At 35.4% G+C, this 20983-nt stretch overlaps 2 protein-coding genes and 1 long non-coding RNA gene across 3 annotated transcripts in view; 2 read left to right on the top strand and 1 right to left on the bottom strand.

Moving 5' to 3' along the window:
- Window positions 1-677: 677 nt before the first annotated feature.
- LOC105842429 (uncharacterized) lies at window positions 678-5762 on the bottom strand. The gene is made up of 2 exons (XR_001140071.4): window positions 4508-5762; window positions 678-1271 (listed from the first exon to the last, which is right to left on the bottom strand). It is a non-coding gene; the product is annotated as an uncharacterized LOC105842429 (long non-coding RNA).
- On the top strand, window positions 934-13578 carry LOC101746159 (protein lin-28 homolog). Its single transcript, XM_004931842.4, has 5 exons — window positions 934-1463; window positions 7180-7316; window positions 8323-8492; window positions 10096-10216; window positions 10968-13578. The coding sequence occupies exons 1-5, from the start codon at window positions 1424-1426 to the stop codon at window positions 11040-11042; spliced, it is 543 nt and encodes a 180-aa protein (XP_004931899.3). The 5' UTR covers window positions 934-1423; the 3' UTR covers window positions 11043-13578.
- Window positions 13579-15281: 1703 nt separating this feature from the next.
- LOC101739475 (protein still life, isoform SIF type 1) overlaps window positions 15282-20983 on the top strand; it is a 125365-nt gene continuing 119663 nt past the window's right edge. Inside the window, exons 1-2 of the mRNA XM_062674933.1 lie at window positions 15282-15420; window positions 15871-15950. The gene's annotated coding sequence lies outside the window, so the exon portion shown is untranslated. The remainder of the gene's footprint in view (window positions 15421-15870; window positions 15951-20983) is intronic.

The following is a 20983-nucleotide window of genomic DNA, read 5'->3' as shown; positions in this document are numbered from 1 at the left end:
GTCGTAGTATGAGTTATTATACAATCATGCTTGTGTTAGACCTCTAACAATAGAAGTCGATGGTCAGCTCGTCACTAACTGACATCTCGGAAGGGGAGTACTTTGATGTTGGGACGACATTAATAGTCTCAATTCGAGATCGTTCAAAAATGAAATACATATAAACAAATATAATGTATATCACAACATAATATATACATACGTAATTTATACCATATACGTTGATTAAACAAATATCGGTTCTTTTGATAGAAAAAGAAAACTTATTTCAAGGTAAAATTATTTACAAGACAAATTCGTATCTGAATAACTGACTTCTTTCATAATTTCAAATAATAGAATGCGACATTTCACTACAAGAATACTATTCAATTATATTAAATAGTGGTACATTTTTTTCTTTAGGTAATATTAGTTTTATGTTCGATATTACGTGTTGTTTTTAAATAATATACCAAACTGCGCAATACTAAAACGACCTACACATAAATATATATACACTTCAAGGAAATGTGTGTATGGTTCTTGGTATAATTTAAACATATCATGGTAAGTAAAAAAAATGTATCGTATCTTTTATTACGATGAATCAGATTTTACGCAAGCCTACATTTTTTTCGGACCTGTCAATAGTGGTTCCAAAAAAAAATTCAATACGAAACAAAATAAATTTCAGATTTTTCAATATTAAACAGGTACCTATTTTACTTGTAACAATTTCAAGTACATAATTAATTTAATTGGTTGTTAGTATTCAATAGTAACTATAAACATATATCGAGACAAATAAAAACAAAAACATTTCCAGATCAGATAAACATAAAAAACAAAAGAGGTTTGAAGTTGGACATCTTCGGTAGAGGTCTGCGCGGTGCTATGCGGCTTCTATTGAGAATATTTTTTGTGAGGTTTGGATATTGTTGGTTGTTTGTAGGCAGTGTGTGGTAGGTAGGTAGTCGGTTGGTGCCGTTCACCCTGTGGCGTGCCCGTTTCTGTTGAAATCTGCTAGGAACGAACGAATACCACGCCGCGTTAACAACAAGTGACACATTTCGGGTTGGGGTAAAGCGACTGGCGCTTTCGGGCGGTGCACACGTTCCGTTAACTTCTCTATTTTAAAAACTACTAAGACTTGCTCGACGATATCCGGGAAGGGACGACCGCATCACCGCGGCGTCGACTCTACACCACTGTCACTCATTTTTGATGCAGTCGACCTGCGTACGCGTCGGAAGTCGCTTCGCGCGCGCGCGCGTTCGCTCTCATGCATCCTAAAAATTTATATGCTTGATTAATGTTTTTTTAAATATTTATATTTTTAACGATCGATCAATCCGTTAACGAAGTGCCTTTTATTCATGCAGAGGATGTATTATACGAAGCGGTGATATTTGTGGTGCCTGTTAAAAAAATTTCAGTTACAATGAGCGGGAGGGAAGGCGGAAATGCAGTTCCCTCTTCCAGTAAGTAATAACGATTGAAATATTAATCTAAAATTTATTTTATTCACTAAATTTAGAAATATAAAAAAAAATAGGTGTGTTATCGAACGTTAAAGTAGTGGCTGAAGCAATTCAGTTTATTGGAACTTTTAGTGCGGCCCTTATCGAGCGGATGTACTGTATACGCTGTACCCGGGAAGGCAATCATAAACAGTTGTTTATAACACCATTGAATTTATTCAAATTGAGGTTAATAGAGTCTCGTTCCACTGATGTCGCACATATGTGTACCATGTTTACTTGGTATAACGTTGATCAACAACAAGATACACTAATTATAAATATCTACGTACTTCCCAATTAGAGAATGTCTTATATGACATGACGTCATGCTTTACCTACGCAGTATTTTAACATTTTTAATATTCTGTTTTAATGCTTAAAAGATTAATTTGAAAACGAACTTATTTCCTTGGCTTGAGGTTGACTTAAGTATGAACAAATTCACATGTCAATTTGGCTCTTTCGTAGTGTACTTGTGGCCCTACTAGCTTAAGTATGTCAAGTATTGAATTGAAAACATGTGACGTGAATGTTTTATCAAACACGGTCTATGCATCTAGCAGTTAATTGTTTACTATTCCTACGATACCGCTTTAGTAGCTGGTATGCATGTTGTTCGAATGCAATGTTACACTAATGCTATTTTATACTTTATGAAGTTGTGCTAAGATGCATATTTCAATGGGATTTTTATTCTACGCAATGTGAGTGATAAAGCTCTGGTATGTTTGGGTAAACTGCGTACGTTTTGAGAGGATCTTAATTTTACGTTTGTTGCTTTATGTTACTTAATGCCAAATAAATAAATTCTAATGGGGTAGATTTACGCTAATTAGAAAGTTCATTGCCATATTATTTTTTTCCGCTTAGTAAATGTATTGTTTACTTTAAAAGAATTGTATAATTACTTGAAATCTGTTTCTAGAATAATTTATTACACATCATTGGAGAATTTTGTTAAATAATTACCAAGTTTGAGTTGAATACTGTATCAGAGTTATAGGGCAGTGACTATTGAAATACAATTCGGAATTTTTAGAAAGTCGATGCTAAGTAACGTGACGTCCCTACAGCAGGGTCCGAGTTCGTAACCAGTCAATTAAATCTGAATGGTGGTACGTTCATCCGTCTCTTTCACTCTCAGTTCAAGATCCCGAAGCGTAAGCGCCACTTGACGATGATTCACGTTCAAATTCCATACTTACGATTGATAACAGCAAAAAAAAAATAGTGAATGGCAGAGCGTTTTAGGTCATTACATTAGTTTGCTGGACATGCATCTCAGATTCTTATACGGTATGTGGTTTGTTTACTAAACAGAACGCTTTACAAATAACTTCAAAACATATCGTAGTGTGCGCTGTCCTTCATACTCATTTGTCAAACTAGTATTTTCAAAAAATGTTTTTTAAATACCACTCCATCTAGCGATGCCTAATTTGGTAACGAAAGAAAAATCATTATAGAAAGGATAAAAAAAATACTAGTCACTTACTGAATTACTATTAAAAATTACTATGTTTAGTAGATTCCAAAAATCATTGGCAAAGATAAATATAATCTTGCATATATTTTTTTGTTTAGAATACGTACCTATATGCGTTTATTTTGAAAAAGCCACACCCACTCTGTCACTACGAAACTCACGCATTGTCGTGTTCTCAAACATTTGATACGAATCATCGACCCGCATCGAGCTTACGGCATCTACGTCGGGTACAACAAGGTAATACTAGGAAATTATATTCACATGCATTGGATGGCGGCTGTCACGTGGGTCGATGACACCAGGCCAGCTCGGAGCCAATGTAGGAAAAGGTGGCGAGGCAGGTGCTCATCGAAAGAACAATTTCAAAGGGAACTTGTAGATTAAATGATAATGATTCGCTTTGATGTTTTTAAAGGTACCGAAATAATTTAACATTTCCAATACCGGACGTAGGGCAATGCATGCTAATGTTAGTTAAAGCTGGAAACATAAACAGATGCAATCTATCTAGGCGAAGAAGACTTTCATTAATAATTTGATTTATACATATTTCTAAGCAGTTTATTTACACAATACATATAATAAATGACATGACAAATTTTCAGTAAAAGAAAGTATTTACCTATAGAATTATTTTCATAATTTTGTATAGATAAAGCTTTGATGAGAAAGTAATGTTTTGATTTTGTTGAAATCATGAAGAATTTATGAAGCAGCTTAGAGTGGGGCGTAGGGGAGAGAGAGCGCTCTTACCGAAGAACGCTTAGAATTTCCCCTTCCTGCTTTTAAAATAACACGAGCCTAAATTAAGCTTCAATTTAAAAATAGCACGCCTAATCGCTTTAGGAAATAACAATAAAACAGAAATGTCACGTTTTCTGGCGTAAGACAGTTGTTATGTATGGCTGTGTCTCGGCGTTAACATTTTCCGTGTTATTTATATAGTTTACGTAAATAAAATTAATTATGATAATCTATCGTTGCATAATATCTTTTCTCGGGCTCATAAAAACATTTGTTGACGCGTAAAAAGACGAAAACGGAATGATGTAAAATAGGAGAGTAGCGGTGTATGCAGGAATGTGCGTAGTGGAGTATCGTGGCGGCAGTGGGGCGGGCGGTCGCTCACGCGCATGCTGAGTAAACAAAACCACAAAACAGGCACATCGCACATACATACATGCACGACTCGGATGCGTCCAGAGTGCTGCCTCCTTACCTCGTATGAACATCCACGCATACATGCTACCGTCTGCTCGCATTATTGCTACAGATTAAAATAAACTGCTTGCACAAGCGTTACGACATACCTTTATTAAACACTAACCGATAGTTCGAGGCGGCTGTGGAAACAAAACCGATTCCATAAAGTGATGAACTTAATTATATCTGACAGTATTTTTACCTTACGAAAGGGTATTCGTAAAGACTCAATGAAATCAATGTAAAAACGCTTTGCATTTTCACTATAACTTGAATGAACACCTTTAAACTTAAACACGTGCAAACTTACCCGTGGAACTTTCTTTTTACAGTGAAAATTTCTAGGGCTACATTCCTTTCCGACTAATTTGACGGCTCGGCCACACCTGAGTTTTAGAAGTGAAAATATGTCATCTCACACAATTAATGAGAGAATGTAGTCGAAACGAAACAGTCGGAATGTTTAATACAAATAGAGTTCAACCGCGTTTATTGTGTCAATGCGAGTGCTTGATAACAGGACAACTACTAACACTCCGTAGGTACCTAGTCTTGTAACAGTTTATTAAAATTGTTGATTGTTCATGTTTGTTTTGTACTTTTTTATTTATTTAGAATTTGTGTATGTTTTTACATGTGTTTGTCTGATGTACCTAGTTCTTCAATAATTTCAATTACATAAAGCTTTTCGGGACTGTTTTTTTAATATTTGACGTCCACACTTATTCAATTAAAGTTATTTCGTATTTTGTAATGTTAAACTGATATACACGAAATGTCAATGAAACTATGTAATAGGTCGGAGAAAAAGTCTTTTTGCATTATAGTATGTATGAACTTGTAATAAAATCTCTTTGGCTATACTATTTGTATCTGGCTTCATGTCCCTACTTCATGTCCCTTCTTGCCACCTACAAGATAGCAAAAAGCTATCGAACAAAATGGTACCTACATACTTTAGTTAAATTTAAATAAACTATATTAAAAAATGTTGTGAATTTTCTTAAAAAATGCGAAGAAACTTTTCTCCAACCTATGTATGTACCCATCGAACTGACTCGAGAAGTTAAAGAAGTAACTCCGCCACGAGACCGAGGTGCAGTGTTACGGCAATGAATGAAAAAGGTACCCGAAACGCAACCTAAATACCGAACATTCTTCCAGTCCCCGTCGTCGCCACGTGTGCCTGCTAGCTCGCTTTTACCGCTGCCGCCCGAAATAATATGCTTAGCTACATACCAACACATGGAAATGTACATGGAATTAGCGAGCCCACTCTAACCTACCTATCTACTATTGTGTTTTTGGAAATGCATCTTAGTAATAATAAGTTTTAATAAAATACATTACTATTTTATTATTTTAAGAAGTGACTTAGAAAAACTTTATTTCACTATGTAATATTATAATGAATATGTACTTATTAAAAAAACAAATTTCTTTTGTGAAAGATTGTCGAAATAAATCCATGTAATTCTATTACTTTAGTTTAAATGAATGTATCAGTATAATTTAGTACTTATATGTTTTCTCGTGTCGTAGATTAGAAGATTTAATGTCGCATTTGTTATTTTCAATTTACAATTTCCGTAGTATCGAACAACTTATTTAGTTTTGATGACGCTAAAAAAAATTTTTCAATTAATTACAGTTTTTTTTATTGCTTAGATGGGTATACGAGCTCATAGCCCACCTGGTGTTAAGTGGTTACTGGAGCCCATAGACATCTACAACGTAAATGCGCCACCCACCTTGAGATATAAGTTCTAAGGTCTCAAGTATAGTATTGTGTACTTTGAAAATTTGAATTAAATTAGGTAACGAATTTGCTGTTTGCAAAAATAGCTTTTAAGTGGATACGTGTGTAGTTTTTTTTTGATTGTTTTATTCACGGGTTTTCGACTATACATCCTTTTTTATGGAAATCTCATCTCCAAATAGTTGCTTAACTAAAAGTAAAAAAAAGAACATCGAACATTAAGCCCTTGTTTAAAATTCGTTTTTCGTTGAAGTTGTAAATGCAAGTATTTATTGTTTTGACGCGTAAAGAATAATGTTGATCTAATAAACATATTTCAACTTAGGGAAGTCGCTCGGATGCGCAGGTGCGCACGTGAAGGGTATCTAACGACCCATAAAAAACTGAAAAAAAGGCATATTCGTGATCACGAACAGTTGATTGTGACCAAATACTATCGAGTAGTACTCATCGACCATTCATCTGGACTATTTCCGATATATCCGGAAATAGTATTTACATGTCGCCACATTAGTCATATTGTTTTTCTTAGCGGTTCGTTAGTCATCGCAATGATTCAAGTCCGATAGGTTTTGATATGAGCCTTCAATGAATTATTCACGTTTACATATAATTTAAAGATGAAACTTAATATGTTTAAATTACATTCAGGTTTAATAGCTACGGTAGTATAAAAAGAATTGCTTTTATTTCATTTCGTTCCCACGTTATTTTTTGTAGCAGCGCGATAAGGGGAATAGCATACCCTTTCTTAGTCCAATAAACGATCGTGGGCTTTTATTTATTGCTAATAGATTTTCGAACGTTTGAATGTCTGTGCATGCATTAGAAAGTAGGGAATGCCACTCGCTTAATGCACTTGAACTATTATTGAATTAATTTTGTTTTACGCAGGAATCTTGTCGTATTTTTTTCATTCGGTGACGATTATAATTACTTTACAAATTTATAACGTTAAAGATTTTATAGATAATGAAGTTAGTTTAGTAGTTTTTATTTATGTAATTGTATATAGAATGTAAACATTTTGATGAAAAATAAACAATTGTCATTTTAAACATTTACATTTTAAGTAAGTATCTACATTTTGGTACTAATTGATGCTCTTGATGTGTTTGGTGATAATGTGGTATAAAGAATGAAGTTTTAATTAAGCTTGTGCGTGCAACGTAGTCGAGCCGTTGGTCAAAGTTAGTTATTCAAAGGTAACGTATTTATTGCAGGTGTCGAGGGCGCAAGCGGCAGCGGCAGCGGCGTGACAGGGGTGAAGCGGCGCGGGCGATGCAAGTGGTTCAACGTGGCGAAGGGATGGGGGTTCATTACCCCCGACGACGGCGGCCAAGATGTTTTCGTTCACCAGGTGAATATTTTTGGGAGCTTATTAACTCGTACGTTATAATTGTAAATATTGTTCCAGTTAGAAAATTTATTGAGACAGTAGACACACATTTTAAACGAGAAACGAAACTTATCTGAATTTAAATTACAGTTACGACATTTCAAATGTCGTTCCCTAGTGAACTCTACAATAGTTAAAGTGGATAGATAAATCCATTCACGAAATATTGTGGCGTATCTAGCGGTTGACCCGATAGTGTGCTTATTTGTTTGTTCGGCTTATCAAGGCCGGATGTTTTTTCTATACATTTGCGCCACCACACTGGTACTTCGTTCGGTTGCAGCGACACTAGCGGTAAAATTTATATTAGGTCAAGACTACGTTACTGGATATGCGATAGCGTAGATTTTTTTCCGACTAAAGATAAGGAGCTCTTTTATGTATATGAAGGGATACGGCCTCGAAAATATAAATTGAATCGATAGTTTGGTGCTTAGTCAAATACGGATGAAGTAAACAGGGATATTCGATTCCTGTTGTCTCCTTTTAAACGTTATTCAATTTTACGCTAGCACGTTTTCTCAAGAAAATTGTTTAATTTGATTTTACTCACATAAAATAGTAATATTAGAATTACGAGTACAATAATTAATCTTCGTTGCCTAAACAATAAGACGGCGAATGAGAATAAGAAGGTAAAATGTCGTGTAAATTTGATTTTTAATCAAACTCCCAAAGAATATAATTTGTCTAATTGACCAGTGCTAATTGGACTAGTGGTCCACCCGAGTTCAGATTTTCCCACATATGTTTTTTTTTTATATCAATACGGTATTTCCCGCTACAAAACAATACAAAGATAGTTTTTTTTTATTGCTTAGATGGGTGGACGAGCTGACAGCCCACCTGGTCTTAAGTAGTTACTGGAGCCCATAGACATCCACAACGTAAATGCGCCACCCACCTTGAGTATAAGTTATAAGGTCTCAAGTATAGTTTCAATAAATAACTTATCTTATACTTTCAGAGTGTGCTACAAATGCCAGGGTTCAGGTCTCTTGGTGATGAGGAAGTAGAGTTTGAGTGCAAGGAGTCAGATAAGGGCCTGGAAGCGACACGTGTTACAGGTCCCAATGGAACCGATTGTCATGGTTCCGATCGACGACCCTTGTCTAAGATCAGATTCAGGAAGATACGGTAATTACGTTGAAATTCTTTATTATATAGGAAAAAAAAAAGATCGATATTTGATTAAATATTGCCAACCAAATTAACAGTAGAATATAAATTAGACTTGCATTATATTGACATCTTAGATAATTGTAACTATAATGACAAGTAACTACAGCAATAATTAAATGAAAGGAAGCTTTATCGGATCCTTTATCAGCTAATCGTACAACCAGCTTTTTAAAATCTAAAAAAAATTGTAACTGTGTTCCCAAATTCTTATTTTTTTATTATTTCATATTAGAAGAATCAGTAGGATCTTTGTATGATGACGAAATTGCCTATTTATCCGCAATTTTTAGATTTTAGGTTTAAAAACTTCGACATAGCCAAAATTTATTTCTTGAATTAAAAATATATGTAAAATGGGCCCAGTTTTCGAAATGTTGCCTCTTTTTATATTAGTTTTTTAGTCCTACCTTCAGCGGCCCTTTAAGTGCTGAATCCTTGAAAGTCAAGCGAGGAAATCGCAAATAATGTGTCAAAATCCCTTTTTCAAAAATTTCTACACTTCCTCTTAAGGGGCTGTATTGATTGATACTGTCGCATTGTGCCACGAGCGTTTGTCATAAATTAAAAGTATGAGAATTTGTATTTGATTTTGTATTTAATGTCTCACTTAGATTATCCGCGAACAATTAGGTTAATAACTAGCCGAATAAATCATGCATGAATGCGACCGCGTAAAGACCTGACGAAGTAACGTGAGGTAACTGAATAAAGATGAATATGTAAAGACTGCGCTAGAATACAAACCAATACTCTTGTGATACGGGTCAAAAAACCGACACCATACAACGGCTTGGCGCTGTCCCTGGCATTGCTGAAGTCCATGGACGACAGTAACCACTCACCAATGAAAATAAAAAAAAGAGAACAAACTAGTGCCAAGTACTGAATACACGCGAATAAGCTGTCCACGGTCTTGTATTCACCGATTCCTCTCTACTCTACAAATGAGGCATGAATTATGATATAGCAATGCAGAAAGTTTCTATTTATATTTATTATTTTACACGTAAGTTGCATATCACGTTGAAGAGGAAGGGAGTTTGTAGCGGAAACGAAACTCGTGTATGCAAATGATTAACTAAATGTTAAATGAATATGACTCGAAACTATTTCTCATAAATTAGAATTGATTAGAAAAATACCATGAAATATTTAATCATCATTGTGAGGCGTTTGGTTTACTATAAAAAAAATAAGTCGTAGGAAGCCATGTCATCATAGTAGAACAAAGGTTATCGCTTGAACTAGGCGCAGGAAACGTAATTATAGGAATAATATTAACATTAACTTTTATATTCGTACCCTCTAACAAATTTTTCATTGTTTACGTAAAGTTAATTAGAAAGATAAAGTATAGAAATTGTGGTGTTATGTCACGTAGGAGATTGAAGGGTTGATTGAATTTGTGAAAAAGGATATGTCTCTGAAATTTTCAAGTATCCGGTACTCCCTCATTTGAGGGTAGTCTCCAGAGATTGGATATAAATTGTGCCGACCAAATCAATTAGAAAGCAGCAGAAAGTAAAAGATCAGTAACAAACAACATTATAATTTGCAGTTGCTACAACTGTGGGGAGTTCGCTAATCACATAGCGGCAAAGTGTAGCATTGGGCCACAACCAAAGAGATGTCACAACTGCAAAAGCGAAGACCACCTCGTTGCTGACTGCCCGATAAAGGTGAGTAAATGGATATTCAATAAATTTAACAGTAATGGAAAACACTAACGTAAATGATAACTAATTAATCTGAAGGTTGATTCAGTAGTCTCTGATTCCTTTTTTCAACTAGGTAGTCGATAATTTAAATTATTTATGTTTTATATACTAACAAAAAACTATAAGAAAATTAACACATCGCTATTAAGCTGATTGGGTTAGGTTTCATTTAGTACATAAATAGTTATTAGGAAAATTATCAAAATTATCAAATGGAAATAATAATTAAATAGTATTATAATTATTTGTATATATGCTTTTTTTGCATTTTAAAACTATTAACAGTAGCCGTTAATTTTCCGTAATGAACCAAAGATTTCCAGCGGAAATCGGTTCGGTACTATCACCATGTCTGAATGGTACCGGGAAATACTAAGACCACATTTATTTGACGTACATATGCAACGGTCGTTGCATATGTACGTCAAATTTGTCCATTGTACATTGACTAGACTCCTGCCCTGAAGTGCCAAATATAGAAAGAAGTACAAAATCGAATAAATAATGCACGAACGTGGATAAACAACATCAAACTTTACATAGATTACAGTTTTGATAAATATTATACACGAGGCAAAAAACATAAATGACTAAATAAAAAAAATTCTAATTAATTTCTAACTATCCATATTGTATTTTGTTCGTTAGTAAATTATAATTTACACTTTGTAATTCCTAAAATGGAGCGTATTATATTTTGTTATGTTGCAAGGTCGAAAAGAAAAAGGATGAACAACAAATGGCTCCGGGCAGCTCCCAAGGAGGAAGCCCACAACAACAAGCGTAACTTTCTGAAATTTCGAAGCACCACCACCTATACGCAAAGACGCAAATACTTACAAATTAGCTTTATGAGCGGCATTTATGTTATAGAATTTTTGTTGAATAATTTGAGAACTAAATTACACTAAATTTCATATCTACTTTTATTGTCTACAAACACAAATTCATCAAAAATATCTATCTGCTTTAGTCTGAGATAAACAAATAAAACAATATTGAATTGTTATCTGAAATTTATGTTACGAACAGAATCACACAGCAGAATTTTACTACAGTTAGATTACAAAAACAATAACTGCTCAGTGGATTTGTGATGAATTTGTGTTTAAATATTACGCGATCACTGTATATTGGTTTAAATTTTGTTAAACATTCAGTCTCAAATTATATTTTTTGTGCAATCTCCGAACTCACCTACCTCATTCTGCTTTCAGTGCTAAATATGACAAAACAGAAGACTGATCAGTACAAATCCATAGTATAGAACAAGTTTAACTACTTATTATACCTACCTAATAATTTTAATGTTAGTAGCATTATGAGCTAAGTTTGCAAAAATGTAACGTTAAAGTACAAATCTTATGTGTTCGAGTGTGAATGTCTTAATTATTTTACATATATTTGGTATATACCCAAAGTTAAGTGTGTGTTTATATTATCGTTGTTGCCACATTCTATTTTAATAAACTTTATGTAATGTTTTAGTTTATAATCATAGTTTAGTGAAAAGTATTAAAGCTGGCTATGATGGAATAGGAGAAGCTTAAATATTTCAAGCAATGGATGCCATTTATAACGATTGCCAACCGATATATCCGTTTTGAAGGTTCTTGTAAACAGTGTGCGTACACATGAAACTAACAAACATTCTTTGGATACTGTGGATGTTTCAATTCATTGTGTTATCACAATTTTTGTGTGTTAATGTGCCAAAGTAAAATCAATGTTGATGCAATACTACTAAAGTATATTTATGTAAATTTGTTTAAGTCTAGTTCAAAAAAACGTCATAAATTTAGAATATTGACTTGCCGCCTTAAGCATCATGTTCGAATACTTTTACAAATAGTTTTAAGTCTTGCTTAATCGAGATGAATCTTCGTTTTATTACCAGTGCACAGTAACTTCCAATTGCTCAAAGCTTTATCATAAGTGTTTCGATCGAGTAGGTACTTACGACCTACAGTGAAATGTTTGAAACTCACTTTATTATATTTGAAACTTACCTAAGTTTAGTGTTCAGCATACTCTTATAAATTCAAAATTATAATGGGTGCAAGATTATCCAAAGATATCATCGTGCATACAAATTCTGTCTCGAAATTTGATACATTTAGAACAGGTTTGATACATTTAGAAAAGAGGATTAAATAATACATTTTAAAACGATAGAAAGATTTTACCTTTAAGTTATTGCTTACTAAATATTTGGAGACTGAGCAAGCGCTTATTTTGTTTTTCTTTTTAATTTTAATTTAAAAATGTTAAATATAAGTTTTTGTCTAGAACCATTTACGTAATACTTAGGTATGTACACCATATCAATGTTAAAAATGTCGGTTTTAATATTATCCCTCACCGTTTTTACGCATAATATTATTATAGTAGTTTATACCAGAATTGAATCACATGTTAAGGTACATGTTAGTGTTAATCTACCTCAAATAGCGTTAATCTTACGTAGACATTTAAGTTAAGAATATTATCGTGTTCGTAACAAATAGATGTTAAACTTACCACCGATAAGCCCTCGTAGCTTCATTAGTAGCCATGTAAGTAATCCAGCCCACTGTTTTTGTGCTATAAAGATAGGATGCAATAGCTAATATTCACTAATGCCTCGCGGTTTCATCAGCTTTGAATTCGTTATTGTAAAATAGTGGAACATTGTCCATTTTCCCATAGTAAAAAAATTATCTTGTGTCATATAGTTCAAAAGTATCTCTTTGTGAAAAATCATGTCCATTCATAATTGCGTGGTTGAGTGAAAGAAAGACGCACAAACAACATTTTAACATAGACTAACTATATTGTTGTAGTTACAAAAGTTGCAATCGGGAGTTTCCAGCCATTTGATCATGAAATCACGTAATACATATACAAGATTCAGTTAATTTGTCTATGTATTCTTTAACAATTGTTTTTCATTTTTAAATATTAAATCATGAGGTTTCTGTACAACAATAAAATGTTCATCGAGTAACGAAGGAATGTTTCTTCATATAATTTAAGAATCCCATAATAAAAAGGCAGTTTCGTAATACTTTAACATAATTTAGATTTAAAACTTTACGGGTCTTTATGTTCATTTTATACGTAGTTATGTAATTTTATGTAATATTTAAGAGAAAGACTATATGAAAACATCTACCTCAAACTTTATGTGGTTAAATTTAGAATTAATCGATAAGTAAATTTACATTATAGATTTTTAGCAATTATATTTCCATCTTTACTGAAGGACGAATTTCACACATTTCTTAGAGTTTAAATTTTGTTTTCCTTTTATTAATCAAAGAAAATACACAATAAACTAAAAATGTTTTTCTTTTCACTACCTTTTTTCCTTTAGGTCTAATATTTAATAGTAACTACGGAATTCTGGAATTCCAATGCAATGACGAGATAGACAGATATTTCATATTTTATTTTTATCAATATATTTCTCTTGCTTAGAGGTAAAAGTCAGACACGCAGTCATATTCTGGATGTGGATCGACAATGGAGGTAAGGTTTATCGCGATAGGCATCTCTTTCCGCCACTTTTCCTTACAGGACGAACGTCAAGCCTCTCGGCCGGCTGGTTCTCCGAAGCGTAACTAGATGGCGCCATCTAATCATACGCCGTCATAATCAACTTCATAGGTAAAATATACCTATATTCAATATATCTTTTATCACTGGACATGTACATTAATAGAAAAGCTCTTATGTTAAAATCTGATTTTCAAATAGAGTGTATGAGCGTGTCTGTAAGTAAAAGATTTTTTTAAACGCGATGTCTATATTGTTAGCTATAATAATGAAAAATAGCTTATGTTCAATGGCCATTATTAGACACTATACAACACCTTCCACCGATATGTGACTGCCCGGAAAAATATGAAAGTATCCGTAAAATTATCGAGAAAAAGCCCTACTAAAGTGGTTGATTTAACAGACATAACCTTTTTACCGATTTTAATACTTTTTTTTTGGGAATTTCTCCCTTATGTTCATTTTTGACAGTATCTCCAATAAATATCAACTAATATCGTTTGTTTTTACTATTGTATAGCTGTGAACATTGACCAGCAGTGCCTAAATAATTTAAACGTCATTTACATCCAATTACTACAAAAAAAGAATGCTTGTTTTTTGGAGAACACAACGTTAACAATTTTTATTGAAAATGTTCTCGTAGCATAACAAAAATATACGCCAATTATTGAAGCATGTCCTCAATTTTAAGCCAGTTAATTTAATTAATAGAACGTGGTGTGAGCACGCCCGGAGAGATATAATTTCCTCCCTTCCACCTCCTATTTCTGCCATGCAGCAATTCCAGAATGGGACAGCCAATACAATGCAGATTTCGGTTTCATGTCGTAAAACGTGTGGCATCGTCCCTGGAATTTATGATTTGATTGTCTACTGACTCACACTACCACTTAAAATCAGGTGGGCCGTGAACAGACTAGCACATTTAGAGCCTATAAAAATACCTTAACGGAGTCTTCCCTACTGGTTATTATAAGGTACTGCCTGTAAAATTAGTATAAAGGAAGACAAATTTGTTCAATTATTGAAATATTTTTAACATTAAATGGAGAATATCCAATTAGTGTTAAATGATAATAATGATAAGATGCATGTTCTTGTTAGTCACAAACAAAATCTCAGAACTACTTAACTAACAAACTAAAAAGACTTGTGACGAAGACGTGAGAAACATGTATAGACTATTTCTTCGATTTTGTTTTAGCACTCAATATTGAGAGCATTAGTGAAAAAAATTACATCTTGATTTTTGTTCCATAAAACATTCCAGTTTAAATAAATAAATATATGAGTAAAAATTCTGGTTCATTACGAACAGCTTCAGGTAAACGATAAGAGTGTATTACAAAACAGATGCGGTATCATAAGGTCGGCGTAGAGTTGTCACGTTTTTCACGGGGGCTGAGCGAAGATGGGTGCTCGGAGGATGCAGTAGTGCGGGGCTCCCCGCGCGCCTCACCCCGCGCTGACGTAACGCTGCCGAGTCCACCGCCCGCCCTAGTGTGTGCCGCGCCGCGCTCCGACCGGGCTAACACGCACGCCGCGCCCTGCACACTAACCGTGCAAATAATTTCACGTTTCTAAAATTTCTTCTCTGTTCCTGAGCTTAATAAGTGAATAAGGTGCATGACGACCTAACACATCCGATTATGTTCTGTGACAAACAGATTTCCCGATTCATATGACCGCTTGGTAATAGACACCGCCCTTAGAGGCCAGATGCAACGGTGTCATTCGCTAGTCAATTCACGAGTTCTTCAGTTTGTCTTATTATCTTGTTGCTCCTGTGTATCAATTATTACTTATTCATTGACTTTTCAATGAAAATCCCGAAACAGCAAATAGAATAATGTATTAATTCGTAGTAGATATGTCTATTTACAGGGAGTTAGGTAATCACATGGGCATTATACCGTATTTTTCTAAAATTTAAATTCACAGTTATTGTAGAGTGTAGATGATATTATGAACAATGAACGTTTTTCTTTTTACTGTAAAATAATTAGGTTTGACAAAAATAATAATTAGAAAAATGTTTTGCATTCATTAATTCCTTGCGGTTGTGTTTTTAGATAAATTGTGACAAAACAGACAAAAAATCAGCTCCAAACATTAATTAAAATTGGATTGTAATTGACGTTATTACTAAACGGTAAGTTAGATATGAATGATCATGAACAACGTAGTGTGAACATTTAAAGCTTTTAGTGATTAGAAGCATCATTATTATTCCATCAAATATCTTGGAGCTTCTCAGACAAGGTCTTTTGGCGGCCGATATCGAAATTCTCATCATCCATTCGCATCGTAGTATAAAGTACAGTTATTTGAAGTGGTCCTAAAGTTAGAATTACGTCTTTCCAGTATTGATTATCATGCAAAAATACATTCACATTCTAGTTTTAATGTTAACAGAAAATTATTGTTACGTTGATATTTAAAATAATTTCGTCCGCTATTCGTTTCGCGTTTTAGCCATACGATCAGCATATAAATGCACCGGTCTAAAATTGGAGCTGGAGCTGATGCTAGAGATTTACCCTGAAAGCGTAATCAAAAATTAGCTGTAATAAACAACATAAAAAATCGTAGAATTCCGATTGGTTCACCAAACTTTTGATTTATTTAGCGACTCAACTTCTATGCAGACTGAATTTCTATTTTAATAAAGGTAAAAAGTTAAAAATTAAAGTAAAACCGAACACTTAAATTTCACACAATAACGACAATCATGTTTCGATAAGGCGTACAGAGGAACTGTTCATTTTGTATCAGGATAAGGCTTTACAAGACACAGACACACTATGTGGCAGATTATGGGCTAAAGGTTCTTTTAAACTGAATTTTTTATTCAATCTTTTGGATGTTCGTAACAAAAAACTCCTTAACAAATAACTACAGATAATATTGTAAAGGATAAATTCCTAGTCAATTAGAAAACAATAATAGGCTGTTTTTATCTTTGGCCAAAATATTAAGGAAGCAAAAATATGTTATTTTCGTTTTTAAAAATCATCAATTGGCTAGTTATGGAAAAATCAGTGTCTTACTTTAAGCGAATCGTTACGATTTATTAATTTACCAATTAGCAGATGAAAGTCGCGCCATTCAAAATCTGCGTTGTGTATTCCATGTTTCAGCCTATTAGGGTTCGAGTATTCAAAAGAACCCTTATAGCAGTACTTTGTTGTCCGTTTTTTATTTTTCTGGGAAGCAAGGATTACTAGTTGTCTCCGAGAATTTTCCAGTTTCACCAGGACAAGTGGGCGAGCATGGGTTCAGCCAGGAGAGTTGTCCGTCTCAATGTTTGCCCGACACATTAGATCGTAATCCAAATACTAAGATCAACGGCGGAAGGAAGTGTTGTTAAAAGTCTCAAGTTAACAGTCAAGGCAATCAAAAGATATAGCTATGTTTTGTGGCTCATCAAGCCCTAAAGCACCAGTTGACAAAGAATTATCAATTATTGCAAGGGGCCAGGTCTTGTAGCAGAAGTAAAGGGAAACATCTGAAAATTGGATTAATTTAATACGTATAACATTTAAAAAAGTCACTTTTAACGTTTAAAGACATTTTTGCAGTTTACGTTACGTACAGAAAAATATTAGGTCCTTTACCTTGCCGTTTGATATACATAAGAGTATTTTTATGAATATTTTTTATTTCTTTCAATCAAATTATTAACATATGGTATCGATGCATTTCTACCAGCGTCGTGGTGGTTTTTAACCTTCTTCATGAATCAAAGTGTACGGGAAGCCTTCTCAAGTTCTTCAAAATCTGTTTGTACAGCTTCTCGGGTATTGAATTATTTCCCTGCTAAGAAGTTGTCCAAACCTCGGGAAACGTACAGAGTCTGTCGGCGCAGGTTATGGTGGGTGCGGTGTATGACGCAAAACTTCTAACCCTAGCTCTTGTGGCCCAGAGATCGTTTGTTGAGCCGTCGGTTGTCGAACGTTGTCGTCTAGGTGCAGCGGAGGTGAGCGATGAACTTAAGCTGGCCAGAGATTTGCCAACTTCTCCATCATTGAATTTAGTACTTCAGAGTAAAAATTTGCAATACCTAATACTCATGCCTTTTATTAAGAAGCTCTGGACTATACCGGCACTAGATCACCAAATAGTGACCATGTTTTTCACGTGTTAAGTTTTCGTTTCGAGCTTCGACCTGATGCTGAACTAGCGTCTAACCAACATGATGATCCCTTACAATTTCAAGAGTCCATTTTTCATCGCAAGTGACAATGCTGTTCAAAAACTCTTCGTTTCTGTTTCTGTTAAGCAATACAAAACATACCTTAACGCGTTCGTCGCGCTGGCGATCGTTCAGTTCGTGCGGCACCCGTTTATCAAGTTTTTCTACCATGCCGTTTTGACGCAAATGGACCAGTATTATTTTAATGCTAACGTTGAAAGCTGCTGCTAACTTAGCGGTAGATTGAGTATCGTCAGCTTCGCCACTATCGCCTTTAATTCGACGTTATTGACTTTAGTTTTCGGGCGACCACGGGGTTCATTTTGAAATCAAAATTCCGAGTCGGGAGCGTTCAAACCAATAACAAGTCGTACGGTCGTTTGTATTGTTTACTTTGCACACGTCGTTAATGTTGTGAGCTCTTTGTGCAGTACTACTACCGCGACGGAACTCATATTCCATAATTACTAGTATTTCTCATCGTGTTCTCAATGGAATTCCATAGTCCATTCTTTGATGAAAAAAACACAAACGTAGTGACTGAAATTGAAAATAGACTTCCATATTTTGAAAATGACATTCATTTGAATTTATATATTATTCCCAGCCGTAGATAAATTACATATTCAGTTCCACTAATTCCACAGGAAATAAACATTATTTTGCTTACTATGAAAAAAATCCTTTCCTATATTAATGTATCCCTGACCACACGAATTTGAAGTGACAGGTATTTGGTTCTTTACTGAATTATTCGATATGAAGATTTCGTGTTCAGTATAACATAGTATTGGTGGTTCTATAGCTATTTGACTACCAATAAATATTCGATTATTTTGTAAATTTCATCTAGTAGCCTAACTGCTACCATTTTTCCCCTTCCTATTCGCTGGTAGCCTAAGAGGTTATTTCAGCTACGCCTGGGCGGGTAGGTGAGCTCACGGGCTCAACCTGAGATAATTTGCTAACACTAACTCTAGCAAGACCAGTGCTTCGCAGAATCTGCCACCAGATTGGAAACGCGACCAACTGAGAAGATCCGGCGAGAAGGTCTGTGAGCTGTGTCTATGGTTTAATGTAATGATGATAAGAACGGTAACCGGTGCTTGAGATACTTAAGAGCATCGTCAGTGGATCAGGAGGATCCGAAATAACGTGCTTAGGGTGACGTCGACTGTTTGCCATTCGGTCCGCAGGATCGGCTATGTAGCTACCGGCGGCCATGACGAGAGGGTTTTCGTATCGTGCCGCCTTCTCGAAATTACCCACAAATGAGTGACTGACAAATGATTTCGACTGAAAATATTTACTGATGGGGTTAAGTTCCAGATCGTCGTGGAGATCTACGTTTCTGACTATCCTGCAAAAACGCTATTGGATGATTTGAAGGGATTTCAAATTAGTGCAGGCCACGGGAGCGAACACTACACTTGCATAGGTCATGACCGGGCTTATGCAAGTTTTGTAGTGTCACCTTATTACGAAGGGACAATTTACTTCGCTTGAAAATCATCCGATAGAGGCGTCGTAGTACCTATGAACGCAGCACGGTCGCGTAGCGTTTTTATGTGGGGACGGAATGTCATCCCTCTGTCGAGGATGATGCCTAGATATTTGACCTTCGAGGCCCACGGCATGGGCTGGCCGATAAGGGTAATGGGGCGAATGGCGGAGGTATTAGCGTGCTTTTTAGGGAGTGGGCTGCTCGAAGTGGTATTCGGAGGGCGACACCTTTTGAAGAGCACCGCTATGCTTTTCGTAGGATTGATGTCATTGTGCCACTTCCGGAACCACTACCCCATAATGGCTGCTACGGTCTGGAGTCATCGATGCATTAACGACTTCTTCCTACACGAGTAGTAGATAGACATGTCATCGGCGAAGAGCGTTAGATGGACCTCCGGAGATCGGGGTATATTATTGATATACAAACTAAACAATAAAGGGGAGAGCGCGGAGCCTTGCGGAGCTCCGGCCGTCAGATGATGGGGGCGAGAGCGAGTTCCCTCTATTCGACATCGAAACAAAAGGTTCGACCAGAAGTCTCGTATGATAACACGAACCTTTCTGGCACTCCCATGTTATACAGTTTGTAGATCAAGCCGTTGTGCCAGACTTTGACGAATGCCTTCGCGATATCGAAGAAAAACGCTCGAGTCGGGATAGGTTTCCGCCTCTTCAGCCCTATTAAGATATGCTGCGGGACGTGGTGCACTTAATGGATGCACGAGTGTTTGGCGCAGAATCCAAACCTCGTCGACTAATATATTTTTCTCTGTAATGAAGTCCCAAAGGCGCTTACGAAGGCAGTCGTTCGTATAGTTTGCCTATCGCTGGGAGGAGACTGATGGGTCTGCAGCTCGCGAGTTCGTTTTTCGGTTTGCCCGGCTTATGTATACCGATAATATCTGCGCCTTCCAACCCCGCGGGAAAGATGCAGTTCGTCATAGTGGCATCGCGCTATAGGTATAATGCCTATAGTTATAATATTGTTACGCCGGTAACAACAACGCCATCTGTCGTTGAATAGCAGAAACGAATATCAAAAGAACTAGTAAAGTTGAGAAGTACAACGCCACCTATTATCAAATAGCGGAAACACAAATCGAAACTACTCGACCTGTCAGGAACGTTCTCGATAACTCTACAGTTGTCGTATCGACTATAAAAACGTTGCAAAGATGATATGAATAATAATCGGATCTGCTCGAAGTGAAATAGCGAATGAATCACCTATCCGCACCGGAAGCGAAGCGGAAGAAGTGCATTACGAATTGTAAAGTGTTCAGTGAGTGGTCTAAGTGTTACACAGAGTTTTAATCTGTACTTTGGTAGATTTTTTATTAATCCCGAACCCAAGCGCGTAACAATATTGCATGGTTTTAAATCAAAAAAGATATTTCGAAGCGACTGTCAGCATTAACTATCAGCACTGATATCACAGTGGTGTTGGAAATTTAATCTGTGTTTGGATAATTGATTTCACATTA

This window comes from Bombyx mori, chromosome 22, assembly GCF_030269925.1.
Source record: "Bombyx mori chromosome 22, ASM3026992v2".
NCBI lineage: Eukaryota > Metazoa > Arthropoda > Insecta > Lepidoptera > Bombycidae > Bombyx > Bombyx mori.
Note: the sequence above shows the minus strand (reverse complement) of the source record. Positions and strands in the feature narration are given on the sequence as shown.